This window comes from Hydractinia symbiolongicarpus, chromosome 5 (genome assembly GCF_029227915.1).
Source record: "Hydractinia symbiolongicarpus strain clone_291-10 chromosome 5, HSymV2.1, whole genome shotgun sequence".
Classification (NCBI taxonomy): domain Eukaryota; kingdom Metazoa; phylum Cnidaria; class Hydrozoa; order Anthoathecata; family Hydractiniidae; genus Hydractinia; species Hydractinia symbiolongicarpus.
This window is the reverse complement of record NC_079879.1, coordinates 9,727,770-9,739,762: the sequence shown is the minus strand read 5'-3', so window position 1 is coordinate 9,739,762 and position 11,993 is coordinate 9,727,770. Positions and strand designations below refer to the sequence as shown.

General features: G+C 35.3%; 2 protein-coding genes across 3 annotated transcripts; one reads left to right on the top strand and one right to left on the bottom strand.

Annotated features, from left to right (window-relative positions):
- Window positions 1-1,083: 1,083 nt before the first annotated feature.
- Window positions 1,084-5,820, bottom strand: LOC130644651 (angiogenic factor with G patch and FHA domains 1-like). 2 transcript variants are annotated; one of them, XM_057450336.1, is made up of 3 exons: window positions 5,550-5,820; window positions 3,475-3,614; window positions 1,084-2,860 (listed from the first exon to the last, which is right to left on the bottom strand). In XM_057450336.1, exons 1-3 carry the CDS (start codon window positions 5,693-5,695, stop codon window positions 1,143-1,145), a joined length of 2,004 nt encoding a protein of 667 aa, XP_057306319.1. In that variant the 5' UTR covers window positions 5,696-5,820; the 3' UTR covers window positions 1,084-1,142. The 2 variants fall into 2 exon arrangements, with proteins under 2 accessions (XP_057306319.1, XP_057306320.1); XM_057450337.1 differs by having other exon boundaries at window positions 5,593-5,819.
- Window positions 5,821-6,529: 709 nt separating this feature from the next.
- On the top strand, window positions 6,530-11,159 carry LOC130644657 (E3 ubiquitin-protein ligase MARCHF5-like). Its single transcript, XM_057450344.1, has 3 exons — window positions 6,530-6,690; window positions 8,925-9,618; window positions 10,842-11,159. Exons 1-3 carry the CDS (start codon window positions 6,632-6,634, stop codon window positions 10,974-10,976), a joined length of 888 nt encoding a protein of 295 aa, XP_057306327.1. The 5' UTR covers window positions 6,530-6,631; the 3' UTR covers window positions 10,977-11,159.
- The last annotated feature ends 834 nt before the right edge of the window (window positions 11,160-11,993 follow it).

Sequence of the window (11,993 nt, the reverse complement as noted above, 5' to 3'; positions counted from 1 at the left end):
CAACTTTTCTCTTTTCTTATATTTTGTAGCGTTTACACTCAAGAAACTTATAGTCAATGAAAGAAATTACATAAGGCGAAGAAATGGAGATTTTTCCCGCCAAGGTTGTTTTTAAAAGTTCAGTTTAAAAGTTTTTATTTTGCTCAGTTGAAAAAGTAATAATGGAAAAAGGAATACCTTTCAGGGAATCAAATTTTTTCTGAACTAATTAATGTTTGGGAAATATATTTTTGCGATTTTGGACCCTATCGCAAAAAGATGTTCCGCCCATTTATAAAATTGGAATCGAAAAAAATATCTCAGCTTCTTAAAGAGGATAAGAAAAACATTGTTTTTTATACCGTACCGTATACCGGGCGTGTATTAATTTTTTTTTAAAATTTTATAGCCGGTTGTTAGAACAGGTGTTTAAAGAGGAAGCAGTAAAAAATTATTTTGTTTTTAAATTGCGTGTCTTTACTCTGATTCAGAATACCATACATAAAAAAGGATGTTGTGTTTGATAAACATGAAGAAACTGTTATTTTCCAATAACCAATGAATATTAATATGGTTGTAGTAAATCACTGTTTTACCTTGGAAACTTGTTACAACTTAATGCCTGAAAAAACGAAGATTGGGCTATTTTGGTCATTTCCAAATGTGCATTATTTAGCTATAAGCTTTAAGCGGGTCTGAAAGATTTATCCCGCAATTGAATTAAAAAATTGAACTGTCCTACTATAAAGAAACTTAAAAAAACAATGTTGTATCAAAACAAGTATCTGACATACTCAGAATCTCTCACTTTCTCTTTCTGGAAAGAATTTCCTGGTCCCTTGCGACTCCGAAATAGAGTCTACTGAAAAGGCGAGAAAAAAAAATGCGAAACAACGTAGCAAAGTAATTTTAATCGTGAACGAAAAAGCGTCATGGTATAAAACTTGTTAAGAATTCGTCCGAAACAGTATTTTCTCGCTGAGTTGCCAAAAATAAAATTGGAATTTAACAAAATAAAAGCAGTCAATAGTGGCCGCTTTAAAGATGTATCTCCCTAATATTTACATAAATCTTAAAAACATCTCACGAAATAAAAAATAACGATTGCATTTTTTTAAAATATATTTCTAAATATTAATTAAAGCTGAAGGAAAAAACAAGTTTCAATTTAACTTGTTATATCTTTCCCTAGCCTTTTCCCATTTCTCCTGTTTCCTTCTATCTCCAGAACCAGCTTGATCCATGCTAATCTTTTCACTCGCACCCAGTCCTTTATTTTTGCTTAAAATATCTACGGTTACTGGTTGCGTTATTCCGTCACCTGTTTTACCCAAACCTTCGCCAGACTTCCAGCCCATTTTTGCCAGCATTTTATGTCCAATGTTTTCTTTTGGTATTTCTTTATTTACAGAAGCCTTCGTCACAGGTTTTTCAACGTTATCGTAAGCTTCACTCCCCACTTCTTTACGACGTCTTCCAGCGCGGTCTGGAATAGATCCTATTAACCCTTTTGGTATATAGCCTGGTGAAATACCATATTTCTTTCTCATAGATTTCATTTCCTTTTTGCGCAATGCATTTAAATCGTCTTTGATCTCGGTAGATTTCGCATTTTCAGCAACTATAGCTTGTATATGACCTGGTTCACACTCAGGACAAGTAGTATTACCGATGTGAATATGAAAAGAAAGAGTGGTTTCTCCGACTTTTATAAAATCGCGATGCGCTATTTCAACTGGTTCGGAAGAAGTCCGCGGGTCCGCTAGACGTTCGTTATTGATGAACGTTCCATTTACTGTTTTTCGGTCTTGTATATAAAACGTCCTATCCCTCTCGTCGTATAAAATGTAGGCGTGCGATTTACTGACTGGCTCCTCTGGTATGTGGATCAAATTTGTGCGTTCTCTCCCTACTGTCCCACCTTTACATGTGACGACAAACAAAGTTCCAACATCCAAACACTCTGATTTTACAACAATTGCTCGAACACAAGGCTCAATTTCTGTACTATCAACATCGCTTTCATCAGAACATAACTCTCCCTCACTTAACTCACTTTTGGTTTTAACAGTCTCCTCTATGTCCATACTGTTTTGTGGCACATTAACCTGTGAATGAAACAGGTAACTATTTCTTTCGGTGTCATAGGTATAGTATATTCCATTGTCATGATCGTAATATAACTTTGTTGACGGATCATAATACATTTTTGAATTCCAATCGTAATACAAACCAGATTGCTCGTCGTAAACAAAACCAGAAGTTGAAAGGGTGGACTCAGCGGCTTGTCGAAGTGTCTCCTCGACTGACATTTCTGTGGTTTCTTGTAGTTTCTCTGTGTTATCTACTGGGGTTTGCTCATCAGTGGTTTGAATAGGATAATCAGCAGCATTCACATTTACTTCGGTTTCAGCCTGGTCATCTGATGCTACTTCAGTTACCTCTCTTTTAGTTTCACCAAATCTTTTACGTTCCGCTAACTTTTTTGATTGGACAGCATCACCATACATAATTGCTTTTGATGCTTTTGATGTCTTTTTCTTTTTGTTCTTCTTCTTCTTTTCTTCATTTTTAATTACTTCTTGGTTGACGGAATGCTGTTTATTATTTTCAAAAGTTGATGTTAGGTCAAAATAATTTTTCTGATTCTGAAATTGCTGTTGCATATACACAGTTATCTTTTGCATTTGAGAATATATAGTATATTGCCATTGCTTGCTTGTTTCTAACTCTGTATTTAACTTTGAAATTTGTTCTTTTAATTTATGAATTTGTAAATCTTTTTGTTTTCTTTGCAATATTTCAGTTTGAAGCATTCTAGCTAGTTCTCCAGTTAAATTAGCTAAGCTTTGAAGACATTTTTTCCAGTTGTTCTCACCATCTAAAAGAAAACAGTCAAATTTAGAAAACACACAAAATAAAAGCATAGCTAAGGGTCGTCGACAAATAGGTTTCGTCACACTTATGCAAAAATGGCTGTTAAGGTCGAACCACAGGCATGCCAATTTTTTTCACAAAGTTTTATCACGCTAGGTGGGATATTTGCCGTTATCTACTAACTTTTACTCACCCCTTATCCCTTATAATATGAGAAACTATAAAATTACTTGCAAACATGTTCTCTATTGTTATTTAGATTTCATTCTATACTTGGCTTGCCCCCAGTAAGGATGGGTTCGCTTCAAAAGATTTTTTATATGGCTTTTAGAATGAGCAGAGCATGTAAATACTCTCGTCACTAGACCTCCAATTTATGTGCATTAATTTGAACAAGTATATTTGTTGTAATTTTGTGCTTTTGAATAAAAAAATGAATGAATGAAAAAATTTTTCTTTTTAATCTTTTTTTGTGGTACCTGTTCCTGTACGTGAATTTTCGTCATGGGTTTCACATCAAAGTCCCTGCCTTTCTAACGGTCATTTTGCCATTAAAGGTGAAGAAACCTATTTTTCGATAGCCTCCTCCCTATTTAAATTGAGATGATCTGCACTTACCAGGTATATTTTTCAAACTTTCTGCCATTTCTAAAAGTTTTGTTATAGCAGGATCATCTTCTAATAATGTTAGGCTGTTCAAACTAATAGCTTTTGGATCCTCATTACACATTGATTCATTTTGTGAAGAAGCAACCTCCCTAAATAAAAGTATTAACTGCAATGTATAGATGAATTCTGTTGTTTACATTTAAGTGGTAAGCTTTTTTGGCTTTGGCAATTGTGTGGCAGGAAAAAAGATGGGGCGATAGGTAAACCAAAGTAATTATCAGTCCATTTCTTCACAAAAAGGCATTTTTTTAGGACTTTTAATGAATTCAAATAAATCAGAAGGCATAGCCTACATTTGATAACAGTTTATAACCCCAACAATGTTCCCATTAGAAGAAATCCACAGTAAAAGACCTCTCTTTACCAACTCCTAGCATCTTTTTTCCTGCTGAAAATTAAACAAATAAAAGTCACACACTGGAGTCCATCTATTAGCTATAAGGGGCCTTCGAAAAAATTTTTCGGGCCCCGTTAGCGGGATATCGCTGGTAAGGGGGGAGGGGGTCTGAAGTTTGAAAAAAAATCAGCTAGGGATTGAGTATTTTTAAAAATTTGTTTGTAGCCTGAAAATTCTTTGTCGTTCGTGAGCATAATTCCTCTTGTCATCAATTCCGATAACTTTATCTACAAAACACACCCCTGAGCCTTCCAAGATTTATCTGAATGTGTGTATTTCACGGACAGAAATCCGCTAAAAGAGGGGGTAAGGGGTCTGAATCTTAGCCGCGATATCCCGCTAATGGGTCCCGAAAAAAATGTCATTATTGTCTTCACTTTTCCTCCAGAGAATGAAAATATGAAGTAATCACTCAAAGAATATCTTAATAAACCCCTCTGACATGCTCGAATCACTGCACATGTTGTCATGCTTTATTTCCTGACCCTCCAATTTTTAGTCGCCCCTGAGCCACATTCTTTAACCCCTGCATGAAAAAATTACTGAAGCGGTATAGTAAAACATATAATAAAAAAAATAAATAAACAAAAAAAATAATTAAATATTCAATATACATAAATGATGAACATATTCATCACAGTTCCACAAAGAAAGAAATGAAATATACTCAATGCATCCTATTTTGAAAAAGCTATTGCGTAATTTCGATTGATGTCGCAATCGACCGAAAGTGTTCTTTTTTTTAATGTTTTCAAATGTAATGTAGTGTTTTAATTTAAATTTTGAGGGGCCTTTGTTCCAATGCGTGCCATACAAAGTCTTGCGATCAAGCCGTGCCTCATTTGGATATATGTCCCAAGTCTCCAGAGGTTGTCTTTCAGCGTTGTAGTTCCGGTTCGGGCTGGGAGTGTTTCGGGTTCAAGCTAGCTAGGCAAAGGGGCAAAATAATGAATAATGAAAATTTCCCGCATGGTACACTTGAGATACAGAAGACGGTAAACTGAGGTACAAGTTTCCTCAAGAGGGTGCCGATAAGCCTCAAACGCCCGCATATATACGGGCGAGTTCGGGCGACTTTTCGAATAAAATTGGCGTTTGCCCCCCGAAATCGCCCGCACTTTCCCGAAATCGCCCAGAACATTCCCGAAATGCAATTCCTTGTAACAAACCATGTGGACGATATTTGGGAAGAAGGCGCTTGAAGAGAAAGGAGTTAATATAGTTTATATATAAGTTATTTATAAAGTAAACTTTATCAAAAACCATCAAAAACAGTTCTTTTAAGAACTTCACAACCACATAGTAAGTTTATTTTAATTTTTATAGTTTTTTTGAATCACATTAGTGTCTGGGTTTTTTTCTTTTTCGGGCATTATTCGGGCCTATGCAGGTTTTTTCAGGCGAATCCTTATATTTTTTTCAAAACGCCGAACTCGCCCGAAAACGCCCACACTTTTTACAGTGTATGCGGCTTATCGGCACCTTCGTGTTCCTTCGGCCTAAGTGACATTTGAGAGACTAGCAATTTTTTTTCAAAAAAGAAGATATAATAGTTTTTGCACGAAAATATTAAATGGTCATAATATTTTAACTATATATGTTACACCAGCTAGCTAAAAGTACTCACGATTGTGCTTTTTTGGCGACTGGAGTTTTTATTCGTTTTTTACCTCTTCTCTTTGCCTTTAATACAAAACGTGTCGGGTCGGCAGCCAAAGGCATATCATGTTGCATGTCCTCAGTAGTTTCAACATTTTCACTAGGCAGGTCCATTTTTAAAAAGGAATATTACACCACTATAAACACGTATAATACAAACAACGGTCAGCTGCTGTCCTGTGTACTGCTGGATCTACCATTTCCCAAAATAGAATTATGCTGATCTGGTAAAAGCAAAGCCGTTAGCAAATAAGAACTTTCTGGGGACACACGAAAGTAACCCGGTGTACAGAGTTGGTCATTTTTTGTGCTCGTACAAAGACGGGCGATTTCGTACGAAGTTGGTCATTATAAATAATTGTTTAATAAAAAATATATACGTGAGGAATGGTTAAAATAAACATTGTAATAATATCTTAAATATTCTCTGAATGTCGAATTTTTATCGCTATCTAACGGATGTATCAACTTCGTGCAGCCTCAAATTCTGTGGTTACGCTTCAACAGCCAACGTCATTTTGATTCATACCAACTTTGTGCAGCTTAAAATTCTGTGCACGAGATTGGACCAACTGCACTTCTAATTATCTTGACCTTTTCTAATTCATCATTCATGTTTATAATTACTTACTAAGTGCTCATAAACATGAATGATGAATTTACATTGTTATTGATAACTTAATAAAATTTCGAAGTTTCAAGACATTTCAAGACATATCTCTGATATGTTAAGTGCAGGAGCGAAGTACAAAAGAGAATTGTTAAAATACAGAAGAGAACTGTTTAAATCATAGAACAGAAGTGCTTTTAAATTGGAAGAAGAGAAGGGGTCATCGTATTTTGCTTTCTTTCCCGAAAATTAGCCGCTGTACGAGGATAGTCAGTATTGTGCGACGATGGTCACTCTCTCCGCGGTTACATACGGCAAAAAAGCTCCACATCGTACAGAGAATGACATGGTACGGAATGACACTTCTCGGAAACAATTTCCAAGGAAAAAAACTAAAAAATGCTGTTACAGCTTTAATGGAAATTATTGTTTATTAGGGAATGGATGAAGAAGCAGATGGCGTAGTTGTTGAGGGAAGACCTAGATCTCCAGTTGACAGGTGGCTACCTAAATTTAAATATTTTATTTAACTAGCTGTTTTGTTATGGAAGATGACAAGAACATGGACACGAACTTTCACTTTTTGTTCATTTAATAACTGACACTGACTGTTTTACCTTGTTTTTTGATACATTTAATTTATCATCAATCTAAAAAAGGTTCTAACTATTCAGCCAACTGCTATTTGCTTTTTTATGTCTTTCCACTTTAGTTGTGCTTCATGGAAAAGTGACTGTTTTTATTTTTGCGGATTATTCTCTACCTCTTGCTAATATTGTTCTATAAAACTCTCATATTCAACTTTTGGATTTCTGTGAGCTATAAAGTTCTATTTCTTTTTCTAACACAACTAATAAAAATTGTCCAAAAGGTATAGCTAGCGTAACCGTCCTCTAATTACGTGATTATCTGAGCAAGCAGTTCTAGCGACAATCTGGCAACTCTGCTCGCCACATAATTCATGGTTTTGACTGTAAGCTACGGTGGTAACTATGTGCCATAACAATTTGCACAACAACTTTAATTATTCTCAGTTTGCATACCTTGTACAATTTGCAAGGTGGCATTGCTCTATCGTGCAACTTGCAAGGTAGTGACGTTCTATCGTGCAACTTGCAAGGTAGCATCAATCTACCATGCAACTTGCAAGGTAACTACGCTCTACTGTGCAACTTGCAAGGTAGCATTGCTTTACCATGTAATTTACAACATAGCACTGTATTATGCCCATTGTAGTGGCGCTAAACCACAAATATCCATGGAGGAGAGCAACTGTACTTAAAAGCTACAGCTTTTAGACGTTTTTGCTCCTAAATTCCATTGAACTATGAATCATGTCATAGCCAGCTATTGTTGTCAGTAAAAAGAGAAAGTTACCGAGAAAGGTGAAATCAGGGAATTAAGACGTTCGCGGAATTTGGTCAGTATAGGCTATAGCAAATTATTTTCTTCTGATTAGATTGATTTGTGATCTTCCTTCAGTCCCTAGAAAATCATGTCATGTTCATCTTCTATGAAAAGCACTGTTGGGACCTGCTTGTCCAGTGGTTTTAAAATGACACACATATCGTTTTGAAGGTGAAAATAACCAAAGTGATCTGCAATACATTCCCCTGGTCAGATGTATGCCAGTGAACCCTAATAAAACATATTGTTTATTATAGTTATTTTATCGTATAAAATGTATATACATAATACTGTTTAAAAATTACATATAAGGCATTGGTTTGCTTGATCCATTCATCTACTAGAACATAAGAAAAAAATGAGTCTGAGTTATAATTTTTCAAGTGGTCTGGGCACAAACAGCTTCTCAAGAACTGCACTGATAACATTTTTTTTTAGAAATGAGATTGGGTGGCATTTCTCCATAATAGTGATTCTTGTGAGAATTTATTCCATTAGGGAATGTGATTATCCAAACAAACAGCACCAGTGCTACTATTGCAGTTCCACTTGCTACTGTTGCAGTTCCACTTGCTACTGTATGGTTTTCACAACACACCCTCTGCGACAAAAATCTCAATTAACAAGGGAAATATGAAGCAAGAGGAGTGTCAATCAAAAAAGAATTTTTTAATGGGCCCTGTCAAACACAACATACATACCGCAAATGACTGATTAGGTGCCCTGGGCGCTTAATTCACCCCGGGCAGTTAATAAAGAAAATCACTAAAATCACTATAATACAGTTTACCTTTTCACTGTTTTTTTTTTCGTTTTGATACGAAGAAACCCTAATTCCTTTTCTTTATCATCTTCACTATCGTCATCTAAAGCAAGGGGGTTCAGAGGGCAATATTGTAACTCATAAATGGAAAGTTGGGATTTTGACAATTCCCTACCAGCAAGGTTGTTTTGGCTTCAGGCAGTGAATTTCTTCATCCTTTTTTTCATCATTCTAATGCAACAGTTATGGGCAAAAGAAAACGTTTTGGACCTGTGCGCTTAATTAGGAACCTGGGCGCTTATTACAAATTTTTCTCTTAACCTGGCCGTTAACATGTCATTTTCTCTCAGTTTCCCATAAATACAATAAAATGTGGGGGGAATGTAACAGTTTTATATATAAGTTTTATATATAAATATTTTAAAAATGCATGTAAAATACCACAAAATTAACCAAATCAGTGTCAATCCAAGTAGTTGACACTGATTTGGTTAATTAATTAATTATTCAATTATGTGAATGTCAGTTGTTCAGAACGAGTAGTTATTATCCTTATCTTGTAGGAGGACATGCTGGGTTTGTTTTGCAACAGACGAAGATGAGCCACTAGCAAAATGGGTGCGACCATGTCGGTGCAGAGGGACAACAAAATGGGTGCACAATATTTGTTTACAAAGATGGTTTGATGAAAAACAGCATGGGAATCCCACGGTGCGGGTTTTTTGTCCACAATGCAATACTGAATACACGATAAAGTACCCAGCCCTTGGCATGGTGTTAGTGTTGATAGATGGTTGTGAGAAACTCCAAAATAAGGTGTCTCCTATCGCCGCTGCAGGTGTTGTGGTTGGCTCGCTTTATTGGTCAGCAGTTACATATGGTGCAATTTGTGTCATGCAAGTTATGGGGCATAAACAGGGACTTGAAATAATGGAAAAAGCTGATCCACTTTTTCTATTGGTTGGTTTGCCCACAATACCGTTCGGTTTAATTCTTGGAAAAATGATTCATTGGGAGGATTATTTGCTTCAGTTATGGCGCGAACATTCACAGAAGTGGTGGATATTGAAAAAGTTGTTTGGAAGCGACTCTCAACAACATCAGCCGGCACGAGTGCCGTTAGAAACGAGTTCACAAATGGATTTCATCAGCTCCACTCGTATCCTATGTGGAGCGCTGATGCTACCTACGTTTGCAACAGCTTGTGGCAACTACTTGTTTGATCGAGTTGAGTCACCTATCAAGCGAACGATTCTAGTAAGTGCACTGACAGTCTTCTGAATTTAGCTTTTACCGGCAGATATTCCAATTGCTTTTGTATGTGACATGGCAGTTTGCATTAAAACGCGGACACTTCGTAAAAGAAAATTAAGAATTAAAAAAATACGAACTAAGTTCTGCCTAATATAATATGTATATTTTTGTTAGTTTTTAATTTAAGGTTTAAGTACGGATGGTCATTTAAAATCACTAGCCCCACCAAAAATCGTAGTTTCTAATGAGATTGTGTGTCGTAAAAAATACTACGGGCGAGCAAACATGTTTAAAACCTGCAAAAAAAGTTCTTCTTGAGTCTTTTCCTTGAGCTAATTAATCCTACTGTAACTAAATACTCAACTGAGCCTTAACCTAAAAAGGAATTTCTGAAAAAGAAGACTTTTCTTTACTGTATCTGGGTTGAATACAATACTTAGTTTTAAAGGAGTAAATAGATTTTTCCCCAGTAACTACCTACTTTAATTGGAGAAACTTTCGCGAGAGAAACTTTCGCGAATTCGCGATTTTTTGCCAATTTCGCGAAAGTTTATCTCGCGAAAATGTGCAAGTTTGTTCATTCGCGAAACTTTATCTCGCGAAAGTTTCCGAATTTCTTCATTCGCGAAAGTTTATCCAGTAAGCTATTTTATCATTTTTCACCAAAAACGCACAAAATACTTAGAAATCTTATTTCAAGAAAGAAAATTTATAACATTTTCAATTATGCTGAGTGTTGAAGTTTTTTCTAACTGAAAAATTCTTGTTCGCAAAAGTTTAACTCGCAAAAATTTGCAACTTTCTTCATTCGCGAATATTAATCTCGCAAAATTTTCCGAATTTCATCATTCGCGAAAGTTTATCCAAAAAATTTTGCGAATTTTTTTTCTCACGAAAGTTTCTCTCGCGAAAGTTTCTCCAATTAAAGTAGTGGCTGACATTTATTTATAACAGGATTTGAAAAATTTTTACAAGTTTAAAAGAAAAGTTTCCTTGTTCGAATAATTCTGTGTTAGTTTTTATTTCCAGTATATTAAGTGGAAATAAGACTTCACCATAAGCCAATCAAGTTCATGATACGCATCTCTTATGAACCCTGCAAATTATTTAGTGCTTTGCTAACTCCTAGTTAAATACTGTGTTCACAATTTCCTACAATATTAAACTATCTTTTCAGGATTTGTTGCTATTATCGCATCTGTCAAACTTTGTATTGTTTCTTCTAGGGAGGAGTGAGTTTTATAGTTATAAAAGGACTTGTTCGAATGTATTACAAACAGCAGCAATATATGAGATTGGCAAGAAGAGAAATCGAAAATTACGTCGAACCGCCATCTTCTGCGTCCTCCACAAGTGTTTAAATTCGAACATTAGCTGCGAACCTTCCCATCACTTGATTTTCATTTGTGCGTAACAACGAAGCCTTGTAATTGTAAATAACGATTGAAAACTGAAAAAGTTTTGCGCATGTGTAGTGCATGATGTTTTTTTGTGTTGGTTATTTCCATTCTTGTTTTTATTTGAATAATTTCAGCTTCTGTTAATATCTTTGTACTCATTTACCGTACCAGTTTTGTGGTGTGTGTTTTTTTTGGTCCAAAAAAATATTAGTACTTTGTTCGAATTTTAGTGAATTGGGTAAACTTCGCAGGTACATAATTTTGCGAATTTGGTCCAAATCCGCAAAATTAGTACCATAAAGAAAGTTTATAAAAACGGAAACCTTTCGAGTTCGCCTCTATAAAAAACGGAATTTTTGTTAAGAAAGTCACACGCCCCCAAATCCTTCTCCAAAAAAATAAAATTTATTTCTTAAACCGTAAAAAGTCATGTAATTTTCCAATTAAGTCTTGTACACCTTAATAGTTTGTGATTTGGGCGTCAAGACATTTGTTTATTGACTTCTACGAATATCTTAACAAAAAACTTCGCAAAAATGTCTTTGCAATGAACAAAATCAACAAATGTGCAAAAATTATGCGCGTGTCCACTGCTCCTGGAAGGAAATTCTGAATCTATTTTCCTCTGGTTTGGTCTGTTTTTCAGTCATCTGGTCAAAGCAGCTGGAATTTAAAAAAGCATGTGGCATTTTATTAGTAAGATCATGCTATCCTATTAATTTGGAGCTATAATAAGTATATAACTTGATTTGGTTAGGTTATCATTATCATAAAACACGAATGAAAATTTTACATATATCTCTCAAAACTAGAGGGGAAACCTGTTTTTTTTATACCAGGTGGGGCGAGGCCTTTTTTATTTTGCTTTTTTAAGTAGTCGGAAACCCGCGGTAAAATGTTTTTTTATTTTATAAGGCTCACATAAGATTTTCGCAGCCGTCGTGAATCCTTCTGATGTGTGATTTTTCTTGATATCAT